Source organism: Solanum dulcamara, chromosome 4 (genome assembly GCF_947179165.1).
Source record: "Solanum dulcamara chromosome 4, daSolDulc1.2, whole genome shotgun sequence".
Lineage (NCBI taxonomy): Eukaryota > Viridiplantae > Streptophyta > Magnoliopsida > Solanales > Solanaceae > Solanum > Solanum dulcamara.
Genome location: NC_077240.1, coordinates 25,286,343 through 25,304,704, shown reverse-complemented (window position 1 = coordinate 25,304,704; position 18,362 = coordinate 25,286,343). Strand labels below are relative to the sequence as shown.

The following is an 18,362-nucleotide window of genomic DNA, read 5'->3' as shown; positions in this document are numbered from 1 at the left end:
CATTAAAATTGTAATGTAGTAATTTTCTTAATTTGATTAACATATTACAGCATTAAGACTAATTAAGAGTGGTTAGTTACTTCCACGCTTCAGCAAACGCCCTTAAAGTCAAAACTATTCAGCAGGAAATTGGATAATTAATACCCCAGAACCATAAAGAGGATTATCCGTGACTAATCTCACTTCCAGAAGTCTCTTTTAAATTGTTTTATTGAAAATAAGTGGATTTTCTATTTTTTTTTATTTTTTTTGGGTATTCAATAGATAAACAAAAAATAATAATACTATTAATATTTCAAATTTAATTTAGACGAATACTATGAGAGGTAGTTGAAAAATGTCAAGAAAGGGATATTGAAGGCTATGGGTCGGGGATGGTGGTGAAGAGTGTTGGAGAGTGTGGAATGTTATTAGAAGACCTTGTTTAGTCTATTTTCATTGAATGAATTTATTTTTCTTATTTTTAAGAATTTTTTTTCTTAAAATATTTTTTAAAATATTAACCAACCACTACTAAAAAATCACTAGTTTTCCATTGAAAAATGTTCATTGGCTATTTTCGCACATATTTTGATTGAACTGGTGAGAAGAAAAAATAGTAATGTTTCATATGAAAAAATTTAGAAGTTCTCACTACTTTAAGGAGACTTTGTTTTTCATTATGCATTTTTTCACTAGATCATTTGATGAAAAATGAGTGAAAAAATCATATTTTTATCATAGAAATTTTCCACTATTTGCAATAGAAAAAACTTTTATTTCTAATATCTAAAAACCAAATATAAAACGGTTAGAAAACATTTTTCAAAATATATTTTTCTTCCTATCGAATACACCGTTACACTAAACATTTTGATTACAGATATGTTTTTCACTATATTCACATTTTCTAACAGTACTATATAACAAAGGCTTGCTTCATTTCAAGTAATAAGAGGGTGATTGGACAACTTCATGAGTTGGTTAAATCGAATCGAATCAAATCAATTAAATAGGTTTTTCATCCCTTTGATTTTTTCTGTTCTTGTTGGTTTTCTCAAATGTGTGAATTAGGGGTCATTTGGTTTGATAGATAAGAGAAATTAATTTTGGGATAATTTTTAAGTGGCCTTTAATTTTTTATTTGATTGCAAAGGCTGGTATAACTTATCCAAGATTAACAATTAGTATTGAGATAAGTTATTCCTCCCTGGGGTGGAATACTAATCCCAGGATAGGGATAAAAATATAAAATAACAAAAATAACCCCTTAAACTATCCTTTATACACCACTTTTACATTCATATATATTTATATTATTTTTAAATACATTTATAATAACATTCATAGCTTTAATTAATTGTTGTTTTTATGATAATATATTTTTTCTATTAAAAAACTACATTTTATAAATACAATTTCTATTTATGAATACATTATAAGTTGAATTTATTTGTCTAATTCTTATGTTTATTTATATTTTGATTTCTCTTAAAATGTTCACTCCACTACTAAATTACATATTTTTTAATTAAATAGTTTATCACTAACTTAAAAACTATATTTTATATATCAATTAAAATGTAGATAACTTTAAAATGTGGATAATTTTAATAACAAAATTTCTTTTGCTTTAATAAACTTACAATGAAAGTTTTATTTTTAAGCTAAATAAGATGAAAGTTTTTTTTAAAGCTAAATAAGAGGAAAGTTTTATATTTAAGTTAAATAAGATGAAAATTTTATTTAAAGTTAAATAAGATGAATGTTTTATTTTTAAGTTAAATAAGATGAAATTTTAATTTAAAAAACACGTGGCACAATCATGAAAATGCATAAATAAAAATATTTAAGTTAAATAAGATGAAAAATTTATTTTTAGGAATGAATAATACAGCTTGCAAAGAAAACGTAAAAAAAAAAAGTTAAATAAGATAGAGGGTATTTTCATAAACAAAGAACAAAATTATGCAATGAATATAACTTTGAATATGACCAACCAAATAAACAATAAAAACTACTCTCAACATAATTAATTTCATCATAATTTATCCCGCATAACTTATTCTAACATAACTTATCCCAGCATAACTTGTATTCAAACTAAACGATCACTTTAGAGTGATATATATTCTAGCATAACATGTCAAGTCAATTACTGTAACAAAAAGAAGAAATTATAAATATAATCAAATTATATATGTAGTTTTCTTTAAACAAAACTTTCTTTATTGTCCAAGAATTTATCCATTTTTAAGAAATCTAATAAAACTTTTTATGATTTTTTTTTGTGCACACTTAAAAAATTGCATTTACCATGATATCTTGACAATAATTAAATTAAATGATGATGAATAATTGAAGGACTCGAAGACAAATAATTTCTAACACGAAATAGGTTTCTGAACTTATCAATTACGTACAAATCAAGTTAGAAAGTAAATGCAAAGAATTATTATGACTTTTGTTTGTTTTAAAATAAATGGTATTTTTATTTTTTTATTTTATTTCAAAATAAGTGGTATTTTACATAATAAAAAAGAATTAACTTTTTGTCCCAAAATATATGGAATTTTATATCATTAAAGAGTTATTTATTTTCTTCAAGACATTTAATTAAAGGCAAGCTAGTAAAACGCCCGTCATTTTCTAGGAGTGAGTAATTTTCTCAAGATGTTTGTTCAAATTAAAAACACAATTTATTTTGAAACTGAGAGAATATAAAAAAAAAAACACCTACATCAGGAGTTAAGAGTGTAAAATATTTTTTTCCTTAAAATCAAAATCAAATCAAATTTGATTTTAAAATTAGAAAAACCCCAAAAAAATTGATTTTTAAAATAGAAAACCAAAACCAAAATTTAAATCAAATCAATCTAAAAAGGTATTAATTGTTTTCTTTTCTGTGAACACCCTAATTTAAACTAATTAATCCAAATGCACAATAAATATAAATGGGGCACATTTTAACGCGCACATATAATTTTGCAATAAATAGCTCATAAAACAATCTTAGTCGACATATAAAGAGGGAAAATGTAGAGTCAAAGTCCGTGCAGATGTTTGTTTCGTGTCGATCTGGTGGGAAAAAAAAAAAAAAGACTAAGGTCTAAGAAGAAGCATACTACGCGTCAATTAATTTTAGCTATAACGTGTTGAAATGTTAAAATCCAATGAGAAGAGTTTGCAACAAATGGCCGCTGGCTACACATTTTTAATATGGCCCCAAACTTGTCATTCACTTCACTTCACCTAATGCCCCCACATCTGCCGCCCTTCCTATTTCTCCCTTCCCCCATCCACATATTATCCCTCGATGGAGACACCTTACAAATAAGGGTTCATCTGAATCTTATTTCACGAAAAATTATACAATTTATATTTGATTAAAATAATTTTTATGTATATTTAATAAATATCGAATCTCATTCGACTAATTTATGTGTTTATTTTTTTAGATTTTAAATCTCCTTATTAAATATTTTGGCTGTGCCGGACTCACTCCCCTACCTATGGATCACCATGCCTCTTAAACCCTCCCCTGTACTCTATTTTTTTTGAATTAAGATCAGTGTGGACCATGCAGATCTACCAAAAAGAAAACATATATAAAAGAAAAGAGATTTGGTCTAAATAATTCATATTCTTAAATAGATGTTCAGGGTGATTTTGTCTATTCAAAATTTAGTGGTCTAATTAATTTTAGTTCATTTGGAAAATCATCCTACTAAAGAAAATTTGATATCGAAATACTACTATTAAAACAAAAGAAATTAGCTACGAATAATTTTTTAAACTAAACAATAAAATTTGTTATTAATCGAATTTAACGATGGACTTTTAGCTATGAGCAATTGAAACATTAATTCCTCCTGTAAATTATTACTCTATTAGAATATGGATAAGCAAGTTTCGTTTTCAAAGCAATAGATAGACTAGTTGATTCTACTATTTGATGCACGTGCGATATATACATGTCATGTCTTAATCTTTATTGAATTTGTGAATTGTGGTCGATCAAGCCCTTTTTCCTTGTCTTGAATAGACTAAAATCTGCAACAAAATGCACCAAATTTGTAATGAAGGAAAAAATATGAAGTTACTCCGTTCGATTCTAATTTATACTCTATGACTTTTTTTATTAATTTGTTTTAAAAAATGATATAATTTTTGTTTATTGCAAAATTTGTGTGTGTAAACTATTTTACATTTGTAAAAAGTAGGATTTTAAAATAAGTGAATTAGGTTTAATCGATTTTTTTTTTATTTTTGACTAGATTCGAGTAATGAAAATAACCAAAGTAAAAAGAGAACAGAAAGTAAAAATAATTAACAGTACAAGAACTTGGAATTAATGGAAATCAAGAATGATCATGTCTCAAGTTCTTGGATTAAGATTGCATATTACAAATAGGGATGGCAGTGGGCGGCTCGGATGCCGAACGAGTTGAGGCTTAATCCACAGAAATTTCAATTAGCTCCGCCCCGTACCTACATAACATTTTTTTTTCCTCATTTTCAATCATCCCTGCTTTTGAGCAAAGATCCGCCCCGTCCCGCTCTGCTCTACAAAATTTTAAAAATTTATTTTTTTATTTTGTTATTTTGCTAAAATCACATGTTTTATATAACATTTATTATTATTCTTGCATAGTAAAAAAACAGTTATTCTAATTATTTTTTTTAAAAAATAATCCCAGTTACAACCAAAAGCTCTTGACTTACTAACTACAGGTTTGTGATTAGCCATATATTACGAAGATAAAATTAAAGTTTTTCAATAATTAAGAGGCCGGTAGAGCAAAAAAATCATTTCCTAATATGGTAATCATTTTTTTTTTAATTCACTTTCATGATAGCCAAACAAAATGAAATTTCTATAACTTACAAAAAGAAGTTATTCTAGAAACTAAAAAAGAAGTACTCATTATGATGAATTCTTCATAAATGGTGTTATTCCTGCATATATTATGGTATCCATTATAATAATGCTATATATATGATTTTCTTTTAAGCCTTTTCAAAGAAAGAATAGTGTATTACAGAAATAAGTGCAAGAAGATGCAAAGAATTATCTATGGTGATTTTCATAAAATCAGTTTGGAGGAAACCCACAGCCGCCCTGTTTCGCTCCGCATTAAATATTAAAAAAGACTCCTTTCAACTTGTCCTGCCCCTGCCTAGCCTAAAGTTGCACACCCCCCAACCCTTGGCGCGCGCTTAAGGTCAAAACCTACTTCGCCCCACTTCATTGTCATCCTTAATTACAAATGAGAAAGATGAGATGCTTTCTACTCCTTATAAGATATAATCTTTTGGAAATATAATAATATAAAAAGCTAGCCCATGTCCTAAAAAAAGACCATTCTAAATAATATTTCCATTCATTCTATATTAAGTAAATTTGTAAGGCAATACACACATATTATGAAAAATATTCAAGCACATAATTTGAATCATACTTTCCATTATTGTCTTTTATAAAATCATAAATATAACTTTACAAGTAATGTGATTTATCTCCTTGAAAATAGAATACTTTAATAAATGAAAACACAAATATAAAAAAAATTCTAAATATCTATCTTAAACTTTGAATAATTCAATTATTTTAAATAATAAAAAATCTTTCAAAAATTCAAGAAATTAAGGAAGTACTAGCATTACATAGGTCAACTCAAATCTTAAGGTTGATTAGTAACAACTTCATTATTATTGTGCTTCGTGTTTTGAATAATGTGAAATTGGGCATAAGGACATTATTATCCCCAAACTAATTAATATAGACTATTCCATCGCATCGGGAGATTTTTGACCTCGGGATCTATAGAGTCCCGAGGCTTCATCAAGCGCATGCAAATTCCTCCTTCGCACTGGGCTCTTCCCTCAAACCATGATTCCACCTGTTATGATTGGCATTGACCCTAAACCTAGTGAAGAGACTTGAAGACTTGAGATTTACCTCATATATTTTTATAGTTAAAAATAGTTTAATTAATTTTTTTTTAATAAGAGAATTTTACCATACAAATAATATAGCATAGTTAAAATTACAAGTTAAAAAACTCTTTTTTCATTTTTCCTGTTGCTTAAACTACCATCAAATAGTATAAATTATATTTCATTAAAAAATTATAGAAGGGGATCGGGCCTGACTTCGAAATAACCACACTAGTCAATAGAGTGTACATGGATCGGGTTGATTTGGATTTTTTACAAATCAAACCAAACCATTTGTGTCGGGTTATTAAATCTATAAACCAAACCAAACCAATAAAAGTCGGGTTTTTTGATATCAATTTTTCTCGGGTTTTTTCGGGTTTCTCGGATTTTTTGGATTTTTTCGAGTTTCTCGGATTTTTCATAGTATCTAATAAAAAGCACAGAGCAGTGCTTCTTAAAAAGAGTTATAGTACAAAATATCAACATATAAGATGGAGGCAGAACACTGTTTGAAGTTTTAACTTTATAATATAACTTTATAAGATGTTTTTTTTTGTATATTATTTAGATGGACTTCTCAAGTCCAAATCTAAATGTAAGAAATAAAAAAAATTATGATTTTTTTTTAAAAATATTTATAAATTACATTTTAATAAATATTTTCATGTATAACATAATTTAAAAGTAGTATATCTATAATCGGGTCGGTTTGAGTTCGGTTTGACTTTTTTTAGTTAAAACCAAACCAACCCTATAATGGTCGGTTTTTTTTCCAAACACCAAACCAAGTCAAACCAAACCACTAGTCGATTTTTTTTTCCGATTTGATTCGATTTATCGATTTGATGCGATTTATCGATTTGCTCTGTACAGCCCTACTAGTCAATAAGGACTACTGAATAAGCCTAAATTTTGTTGGGGTCGACCTTATTTTAAAAATAGTTGAATAGTAATACTAGTAAATAAGTTTGTCAAAGGTCGTGGCAACACCCCCACGCTTCCCAGTTTCCCCGGCCCCCACCACACCCTTTCCTGTTTGCTCTATTTTTTAAATAATTTTCTCATATTCTTTCTTCGTTTTGTGGGCCCCTCTCCCAAGGTCCTAATTCCCTCGTTTCCATCTTTCCAATCTATTTATAGGCATCATCGACAAGAGAGCTTAGAGCAATATAGCGTTCTAGCAAACTCAACTCTCCTCCATATTATAAACCTCACTTACTCAAATTCTTTAACTTCACAATATTTATCAATCACACATTTTAATATGGTAGTGGCAACTCCAACTCCCCTTCTGCGCCGCGGTAATAAGAAAAGCGCCGCGTTTGGGGTTCCGACAATTGACTTGTCCGAGGACAAGTCCATTGCGTCCGAAATGATTGTGAAAGCATGCGAAGATTACGGTTTCTTTAAAGTAGTAAATCACGGTGTTCCAAAGAAGGTTATTGCGAGAATGGAAAGAGAAGCGGTGGACTTCTTTTCGCGTCCCATTTCCCAGAAGGGACGCGCTGGACCCGCGGCTCCTTTCGGGTATGGTTGCAAGAACATTGGCTTCAATGGCGATAAGGGTGATCTTGAGTATATTCTATTGGAAGCAAATCCTGTTTCTCTTTCTCAACGCGCCAAAACCATCTCTAATGACCCTTCTACTTTCAGGTGAGACCACCTCATTACTTCTAGCTTAATCAAATGATATCTTTGTTTTCTTTTTGTTGGTAAACGAATGGATATATGTGGTATAATTTGACTGTAAAAATATATTATATAGATTGGGATAGAGGAATCAAGTTGTATATTTAATATGTCAAATACTACTTCTGTTTAATAATACTTGTCCACTTTTAATTTTGTAAAAAGAATGACCTAGTTTGATTTGACACAGAGTTTAAGAAAATAATTTTTTTTTATTTTGTGGTTCTAAATTAAAGGTATGTCAAATGAACCAAAATACCTTTTAATTTTTGTGGCCTTAAACATGTCACGTTAAAAGTTGAAATTAAACTTTTATCAAATTTTTTTTTTTGAAAGAGATTAAAAAAAGAAAAGGTCATTCTTTTTGAAATGACGGAAGCAGTAAATATAATATCTTGAAAAATATAAGAGGAAAATGGCTATAATTAATTATGAGTGTAAATTAGAAATTAAGTGTAAAATTATCTGTTAATTTTATAAATTGAATAAATATTATTGAATATTTATTTTTAATATAATGAACAAGTAAATATGAAGAGATTAGTACATTAGTGGTATTTATAACACTCGAATCAGTTAGTTAGATATGTACAGTCCGTATTTTACCTTACAAAAGTAGTTCTTAGCAAAGGAGGAACTGCAGATATATAAACAAAAGTATATACTATAATTAATATGCTCCTTTGCTTATTCTTTGGCTAGCTAGTACTAGTAGGTCCACTAATTCAATATTTTCCTAAAATTATGCTGGCTGGGTTAAATATCCTAGCTAGTCTATTAATGTATCAGAATTAGCTCGAATACTTTGTGCATGCCAGCTAGCCACTTCATTTTACAACTTGTGTTTTATTTTTTCCCTTAAATATAACTCACATTATTTCTGTTTTGATTTTACAAAATTTAAATATCTAATGTGTATTTAGAGAATCAGTCAGATAACTTTTTGTTATTTGGACTAAGTTTAGCTCAGGTCACGGAAACAAAGTTCAATTTGTTCTTCTGATTACCCCACTTAAACAAAATCAAGTGGGGTATTACATATATAGGAGTATATAATATCTGTAGCGCATTAATGAATCAACTGTCGCATTCGTAATGTTCTTCCTATATTCATTAATTATGTGCAAGAATAAGAATATTCTTTACTAGAAAACATGAAATTATCGTCAGAAAAAAATTCTAGTCAAACAACAAAGATTTCATGATAACCCATTTAGCTACAAATTAGTGATGAACTATAGAAAGATCCATTTTGTTAAGAACTATTTAGCTGCGGATTAGCTATTGATCAATATTATCATATATATTTCATGATAAATTGCCGTATTAATTGTTAGTTAATTTGAGCCTAATTAAAAAAGTAAATGTTACCTGAAAACAGGCTAATATAATAAATTAATTTTTAATTTTTAATTATAAGGATGACAACTCGTTTTCAGAAGAAAAGATAGGTTGTCGAGTATTAATATATCTCACTTACCTAATGCTTGCTAGCTGCTGACTGTTGACCAACGAAATGTCATATTGGAGTTTTTAAAAATTCACAAGTCAAATAAAGTATATGTTTACACGTACGTGCATGGACCCCCTTTTTTTAGGTCAATTTGGATGAGAAAAACTTTTCAGATAGTAGCATGCTAAGTTACACACCAACCATTTTTCACAATTTTAGGTGTATGTATATGTATCATCTTCCAAATCATCAAACAGTTGCACGATCAACTGTTATTGGGTTATCTTTGAAGTATATGTTTTTTTTCTTTTATTTTTATGCGTTGACAAGCATAACATACATTAAATTAGTAGTAGTAACTACCGGCAAAGGGGATAAGTCAATGATAATAAAAAAATAATGTTAACCAATTTTCATTTATGTTTTAGGCCTAGCTAGGACCACGAACCGAACTAAAAAAAGTCAGAAGCTATTTTGTTTTTTATTCTATTTTAATGTTTTATTGTCACAATCATTAATTGATAAATTAGACTTTTGGTACGGATTCATTAATAGGATATTTAGAACATGAAAGCACAGGAAAAGAGAAAAAAGCGAGTAGTATTTAGTGACAATAATTCAATCTTTAATCAAGTGCATTATTTTATATTTTTGTATCATTATTATCAATATATAATATTAGATCAATTCTATGAAATTTGTATATAAGTAATTAATTTGATGAAAAAACAACGTGTTCACCCCGGATTAGAACTTCGATACAAAAAATAATGAATGTACATGCAAAATATTACTAAGATTTGAACAAATACTAAAGCTGAACTGATCTTAATATTAGTACTATTACAACGAGCTCAGTATTAAAAATAAACTTATTAATTAAAGTCAAATTTTGAATCTGTCTCTAATGTGACTGTGCAATTTTACGTTGCAGCTCGGTCACAAATGATTATGTAAGTGCAGTTAGGAAGCTGTCTTGCCACATTCTTGAATTGGTGGCTGAAGGTTTATGGATCGAAGATAAGTCAATTTACAGCAAGCTCATCAGTAATTCACAAAACGACTCTTGCTTCAGGGTCAATCACTATCCACCATTTATTGCACCTAATAATCATAATCATGATGATGATGATGTAGAATTACACGATAATCATTGGGACCCATCATCAGAGAAGCTGGAAGAAAAACGACTCTACATCTCCCCTCTCATCCCAACAACTACTGTTGGATCAAAATCATCATTAAGAGTTGAGTTTGGAGAACACACTGACCCACAGATATTGACTATCCTTAGATCAAATGACGTTAGTGGCCTCCAAATTTGTACTCATGATGGATTTTGGATTCCTGTTCCTCCTGATCCTAATGAGTTCTTCGTTTTTGTGGGGGACTCCTTTCAGGTTTCGTAAATATCTATGTCCACTTAATTTTATTGAGACGCTATTGCATTACTTTTTGGGACTAATTATGGGCACAAAACAAATGGTGCAGGCTCTGACGAATGGAAGATTTACGAGTGTAAGGCATAGAGTTGTATCGATAAATTCATGGAAGAGCAGAATGTCCATGATGTACTTTGCGGCTCCTGCTCTTGACGCTTGGATAAGTGCTCCTCCTCAAATCAACAATATCTATAGGCCCTTCACGTGGGGCAACTTCAAACAAATTGTATATTCATTACGTCTGGCTGATAGTCGTCTTGACTATTTCAAGAATCACACCCAATGATGACACCTTGTTTTGCTTTCAAAGAGTACTTAGCTAGCTAGCTATATGTGTAGCTTCATATACATATATAGTCATCTTTTAGGTGTACTCATAGTGTAAATTTTTTGTTCAATGTTATTAATTAATGTATAAAATTTAGTTAGTTTATAACCTTGTTCCATTGGTTGTCCGTTCTATTCTCTGATAAATGATGTCAAGCTTCAAGCTTCAGCAGCAATTTAAGTTGTGGATGTTATAAAATAAATTAATTTAGCAAATTAATGAAAAAGAGAAAGAGAGAGTTTTCAGAATTGTGTGTTATTGTTGTATGCGAATGAAAGAAGAATACAAGTTGGGGAGGGGGACAAAAAATGGTGGAGGAAAAAGGAGAAGGAAAATGAGGAGAAAAGAAAGAAAAAGTAAAAAGGGGAAAGGAATGTCCATTTCACTTTCATAACACTTCCTTTGGATGTTTACGTGTAGTGTGCTTCATTAAAATTTTTACAATAAATAATATACATGGTTAATATTGATATTGATAATTTAAATTATTTTGACTCACAGTTTAATTATAACCTGATCATTTCATTGATTTGTCTTTGATTGAATTATATAATGGATTAATTATACAAAAGGGTCGCTCAACTATTTTATTTACAAGAAAAATGTCTGAACTGGCCATTCGGCCATACCTTTCTTCTTCTTCTTTCCACTTTAGCCATTGATGACTTCTTCTTCCTTTTCTCTTTATTGCTTTTAATTTTCTTTCCTTCTTCCTTCATGATCAATCAATCGTTAAAGTTTCAAAAGCTTGATTTAAAAACTTGACGTACTGCAAACATGACTCAGTTCGAGCGAATTATATTTTAAAAGACTCAAACCATCGAGAGGATTTCATATTCAAAATTTGAGACGATTTAGAGTAGATTTTGAGTTGGCCGGAATTGAGTCTAAAAAAGTAAAATTACTTGCAATAAAATCGTTTTTGCTTCGTTAATCACCTCCTCCTTCATAATTAATCTTCCCTTTAACTATTTCTCATCCTTTTCCTTCTTCTTTAGTTAGCCTAATAAATAATCAAAAAAATTAATTTGATAAATAGTCAGTGTATAATTTAAATATAGTTAAGCTTTATTAAGTTTTTTGAGTGTATCATAATATATAGTAGTGTATAGGTAAGATATATTCCACTTTTAAGTGTATCATAATATATAGACAGTATATGCTTTCTATGACTTTTGTCTATACTTTTATGTAAATAAAAATTATGGCTATATTTTTTGTAAACTAATTATTTTATTATATATATTTGAAACTATCCCTTATATAAATTCTTACTTTTTAGGAAAACATTATTTGAGATTGTCCTTTTATGTAACTGTAAATTTAATATAAGTTATGATAATTTTTTAAATCTAATAATAGTAGGTCAAATTAAATTTATTTGGTGTAGTAATGCCAACAAGGTTTTATTGAGACAAGCCTTCTACAAAAGTATCAAGTTAAAAAAAGAGGAATGTAATTACAAGAGTAAAGAAGGCTTTTAAATAATATGATCTTAAACATATCTTGTGATAAATTAAAATTAAAGAATTGAAAAAAAAATTTCTTTTAAAATGAACTAAAACAGAAAGTAAAACAAACAAATTGAGTACATTTGTTGCTATTATATCAAATAAGTTTCTTCATCCTTAAGGTTTTAGCTCCAAATCTACAAGCCTGGTCATTGAAATCCAGCAATAACTGGTTTGTTGCATAAATTGCAGCTGCTTGTACATTCGGTCTGGTCATACTCTTGAAGTGAGCCACTTAGGTTATATTGCTGAAGTGCAAAGCCATGATTACAAGCTATTTTGCTCTGAATCTCTATTGAAAACATCAAGCAGCAGATTGGTTCTGTTAGGTTATGGTTCCACGATAATAGATTGACAATCATAACAAGCGTATAAATTTACATCAGGAGTGACCACATTTTTGATGATTAAAAAAATGTCAGGGGAAGCAAGAATGATATAAACTAGAGCAAGCTAATTTATATATTCAACTAGTTGCAGACAAAGAACACTTCCTCATCAATCATGTCACCACCCAAAATAGGCCATGAGTGGCACCCACACTTAACCTCCTAGGGGGGAGAACCAACAGTACAAACCTCAACTTATAGTATACTACAATAATGCGGAAGCTCAATTTATGAGAGTAAGAAATAATAAAAACACTAAAGTTTATTACATACGTTTTTCCAAAACCTGAAAGTCATCACATTAAAGACATCTAAATTTTAAAATACTAAGTCTGGAAATATCAAACACCAGAATAAATAAATAACTTAATATGTCAAAAAACTAAGGATATCATGCCATGTCCGAGAGAATCCAACACGAGCTAGAAGGAATAGTTTACCCTGGAAACTGATGTGCTAGACACTGGCTAGAGCTGAGGTCGAGTCGAAGTTGATGGAACACTCGCTGCACTCTACAAAATAAAATAAAGAAAAATACAAGTAGGGGTCAGTACAGGACAGTATGTACTGAGTAGGTATCGTCGGCCGATTCAAAATAGAATTAATATGCATAAAATAATAGCGGAAAATTAACAATAGCACTTAACAAGTGGCAACCAATAAGATCAAGATCAAGTGAAAATACAATGAACCATTACATAATCAGTCTACAATATCAAAAGTATACATGAAGATCCATTCCTCCACACCACGGTCTTTTGAGAAATGAGTTATTTGAGATTGTGTAGTATTAAGTCATTTTAATATGTTTTTGTTTAATATTAGCGTGTCGGAACGTGACACCCGATCCAATAACATTATGTTAGAATGAGACATCCGGTCCAAATATATCGTGTCGGAATGTGACACTCGATCCAAATATATCGTGTCGGACCGTGACACTCGATCCAAATATACCGTATCGAAATATGACAACCGATCCAAATATAATTAATTTATCATTCTTTATTATCACCTTCCAATTCATTAATAATATTTCATCAAGCCTTCTTTATTCAAGGAATCACTTTTAATAGGGTAAGTTCAAGATTATGGATTTCACGGTCTTGGGATTGCAGACCAATCACAACAACATATCAACCATTCAAACCACAACTATCAAATGCATAGTAAACTTCACACATTACTCAATGACTATCAATTGCTATTAATAGTCTATCTATGATATAGAATAACTAATAACCTACCTCAACAAGAACCGAAAGTCAAGCAAGATAATTCACCACTGCCTTTCCTTTCTTCAATGTCTCACATTTCCAATCTATCAGTATACAATATTCATAAGCAAGCGAATCCGTACAAAACCAATAATATATATGTTTAACCTAGACCGAACAACCCCTCTATAATCAATTTTCTAGAACTCTAGTTTAGGATTAAACCTCATTTCCTCCAATATCATAAGTTTGATGGTATTCATATAATACAATACACCTAATATTTCATTACCTATCTCAATATATCAAAACATGAAATATAATATGATAATTAAATGAAATTAATTAAAAGCGAGACTAATTATCAGAAACAATGACACGATCTAAAAAAACCCAGTTGCTGAACCAAGTTTATGTTTCATTATAATCTTTCAAAAATATTACTATCCCACTCAAAAATGGCATAATCATGGTCCAAATGATTAGGTGCAATCATTGGCCAATGATTGCCATTGATATCTTTACCCAAATTCACAACCAAAAAATGACACCAGTGCACCATCTCTACTAGTTTCCAATTCAATTTGTTCTTTTTCTCACTATAATAATATAATAATTGACATCTCTACAATACACAAAATACTAAACTCAACATTAAATTTTAGGCATTACCTCAAGAAACAGGCGGTTGCTCTCGTCTTCTGTGCAAGTATTTTCTGTCTCTCTTTTCTTTTCTGTTCTTATTAATTAGGTATTAAAAGTTATAAGCTCACTAACTTATTTTAATAAATAAAGAACAAGTGGTATAATAGATTAACTAAATCATCACTTTTTCCCATTAATTAAATGGGTTATCTAAAGTTATTCCTCAACTAAATAATCATAATTATAAAATAGTCCAAAATAACCATTAATATTTTACAAGATGATTTCTTTATGAAATAAAAAGCTCTAGTAATCAAAGCAACCTAATGGGTCAACAACAGATACCAATTTACCTACCATTCATCCCTGAACGATCAAAAGAAGAGTGAGGGTAGAAAAGGGTACCTGACTCAACAAATAAATGTTGATATCTTCTACGCATATCAGCCTCAATCTCTCAAGTGGACTCCTCAACAGGAGGATTCCTCCACTGGACCTTCACAGATGCAATCTCCCTTGACCTCAACTTGCGTACCTCCCTATGTAGAATTGCTACAAGCTCCTCCTCATAAGACAAATTATCATCAAGCAAGATCGAATCCCAGTGAATAATATAGTTTCTATCACCATTATATTTCTTTATCATAGACACATGAAATACTAGGTGTACTCCAAAAAAACCTAGAGGTAAAGCCAAATCATAGGCCACCACTCCAACATTCTTAAGAACTTCAAATGGTTCTATATACCTCGGACTGAGCTTACCTCGCTTACCAAATCTCACCACACCTTTCATGGGTGAAACCTTCAACAATACTTGCTCTCCCTCCACAAACTCCATTCCCGAATCTTTTGGTCTGCATAATCCTTCTGCCTGCTCTGAGCTGCTAGGAGCTTCTCCTGAATGAATTTCATCTTCTTTAATGATTCCCTCAAAAGATCAGTTCCTCAAGGTCTTACCTCAAATGCATCAGACCAATCAATAGGAGAGCTACATATCCTCCCATACAATGCCTTAAATATAGACATATCAATACTCAAGTGATAGCTATTATTATACGAAAACTCTGCCAAGGATAGGAACTGATCCTAATGACCATAAAAATCTATCACACATGCATAGAGCATATCCTCCAACACTTGAATTGTCTTCTCAGATTGTCCATCGGTCTAAGGGTAAAATGTAGTACTAAGATCTAATCTAGTACCTAACTCAGTATGCAAGGTCCTCCAAAAGTTAGAAGTAAATTGCGTACCTCTATTTGATATGATAAAAATTGGAACTCCATATAGTCGAACAATCTCACGGATATAGAGTTTGGCTAACTTCTCTGTATCATAAGTCACCTTGACTGGGATGAAGTGAGCAGACTTAGTTAACCTATCTACAATCATCCATATCAAATTAAACTTGCCCAATGTATTTGAAAGACCAACCATAAAATCCATTGCAATCCTTTCCCACATCTATTCAGGAACTGACATTCTTTGAAATATCCCTCCAGGTCTTTGGTGTTCATATTTTACTTGCTGACAATTTGGAAAATGAGAAACAAAATAAAAAATATCATGCTTCATTCTACTCCACCAATATTGCTGTCTCAGATCGCAATACATCTTGATTGCACTAGGATGTATAAAATACCTCGAACTGTGAGCCTCTGTAAGAATAGTCTAAATCAAATTGTCAATACAAGGCACACATACCCGTCCCTTTATCCTTAAGACGCCTTCCTCATTGATCACAGCCTCCTTGGCCTCTCCCTGCAAGACTATATCACAAATCTGGCTCAGCTTGTCATCATCAAACTGCTTTCCTTTAATCTTGTCAAGAAAAGAAGATCTTGCCTCCACATAGGCTAAGAATCCTCCTTTCTCAGTTACTTCCAGCCTCATAAAGTCATTATCCAGATTTTGAATCTCTCTAACCAATGGACGTCTGAAAATCTACAAATAAGCTAAACTTCCCTTGCTCCCTACTTTTCTGCTTAAGGCATCGACTACTACATTAGCTTTTTCCAAGTGATAAAGAATAGTGATATCATAGTCCTTTAGCACTTCTATCCACCTCCTCTACCTCAAATTCAAGTCTCTCTGAGTGAACACATGTTGTAAACTGCGATGATCTGTATGCACTTCACACTTTACCCCATATGGATAGTGTCTTCACTGCTTTAATGCAAATACAATCAAAGCCAACTCTAAATCATGAGTGAGATAATTACGTTTATGCACCTTCTATTATCTTAAAGCATATGCAATTACATTCTTATCCTTAATTAGCACTACACCTAAACCAAAATATGATGCATTACGATAAATAATGAAATTGTTACCTTCTACTGAAAAGGAAAGAATCGGTGTAATAGTCAATAAGGTCTTGAGTTTGAGAAAACTCTCTTCACACTCATCCGACCATATGAATAAAATATTCTGCTTGATCAGATTGGTCAGCTGGGAAGTAGTGGAAGCAAATCCTTTGATGAACCGGCTGTAATAGCTAGCCAAACCAACAAAGTTCCTTACTTATGAGATATTAGTGGGTCTTGCCCAACTCTTCACCACTTCAATCATCTGGGGATCCACTTTTACTCCATCTTTAAAAACTACGTGCCCCAAGAAGGACACTAAATCAAGTCAGAACTCACATTTGAAGAGTTTGACATATAGCCTTTTCTCCCTTAACAATCCTAGAACAATCATCAGATGCTCTTCATGTTCTTTTCTGCTCTTTGAGTAGATCAATATATCATCAATAAAAATAATAACAAAGAGATACAAATATGGCTTAAAGATTCCATTCATCAGATTTATGATAGTAGTAGGTGCATTTGTAAGCCCAAAAGACATTATCAAGAATTCATAGTGCCCATACCTGGTTCAAAAAACAGTCTTTGGTACATATGCTGCCCGTATTTTCAGCTGATGGTAACCGAACCTCAAATCAATTTTTGAGAAAATACAAGCACCCTGCAACTGATCGAATAAGTCATTAATGCGAGGAAGGAGATACCTATTTTTAATAGTCACCTTGTTTAGCTGCCTGTAGTCTATGCACTTACGAAGGCTACCATCCTTCTTATTTACAAATAAAACTGGAGCACCCCAATGAGAGGCACTCGGTTTAATAAAACCTTTAACCAACAACTCCTGAAGATGGGCCTTCAACTCTCTCAACTCCCTCAACTCAGCCGGGGACTTCTATAAGGTGGAATGAAAATTGGGCGAGTGCCCGGCTCCAAGTCGGTACAACAATCAATATCCCTATCAGGTGGAATACCAAGTAAGTCTGCGGGGGAGAACATCCATAAAATTATGCACTATTGAAATAGATTCAATCGATGGCACTTCAGAACTATCATCTCTTAGATATGCTAGGAAGGCTAAATAACCCTTACTTACCAACCTCTTAGCATGAAGAAAAGAGATAATCTGAACTAGGGCGGGAAGATAGTCACCCTCCCATACCAACTGATCCATCCGAGGCTTGGCTAATGTCACAGTCTTAGCATTGCAATCTAAGATAGAAAAATTTGGAGAAAGCCAAGTCATTCCTAGGATTACATCAAAGTCAACCATCTCTAGAATAATTAAATATACATAAATTATGTTCCCACAAAAGTCATAAGGCAAGACCTATACACTTTCTCAACTAGCACAGACTCACCAACAGGAGTAAAAACACGAATAGTCATGTCAAGTAAGTCACAATGTAAATCAAGTCCATCAGAAAATGCTGAAGATATATAAAAAAATGTGGATCCAG

At 31.1% G+C, this 18,362-nt stretch overlaps 1 protein-coding gene across 1 annotated transcript; it reads left to right on the top strand.

Annotated features, from left to right (window-relative positions):
• Window positions 1-7,075: 7,075 nt before the first annotated feature.
• Window positions 7,076-10,942, top strand: LOC129887090 (gibberellin 2-beta-dioxygenase 2-like). The gene is made up of 3 exons (XM_055962046.1): window positions 7,076-7,575; window positions 9,999-10,464; window positions 10,556-10,942. The coding sequence occupies exons 1-3, from the start codon at window positions 7,187-7,189 to the stop codon at window positions 10,790-10,792; spliced, it is 1,092 nt and encodes a 363-aa protein (XP_055818021.1). The 5' UTR covers window positions 7,076-7,186; the 3' UTR covers window positions 10,793-10,942.
• The last annotated feature ends 7,420 nt before the right edge of the window (window positions 10,943-18,362 follow it).

Bases quoted from the DNA above. Each gene is read 5' to 3' on its own strand.
- LOC129887090 (XM_055962046.1), top strand. From the start codon at position 7,187: ATGGTAGTGGCAACTCCAACTCCCCTTCTGCGCCGCGGTAATAAGAAA. The intron at 7,576-9,998 runs GTGAGACCACCT...TTTACGTTGCAG, and splicing joins AATGACCCTTCTACTTTCAG to CTCGGTCACAAATGATTATG. The intron at 10,465-10,555 runs GTTTCGTAAATA...CAAATGGTGCAG, and splicing joins TTGTGGGGGACTCCTTTCAG to GCTCTGACGAATGGAAGATT.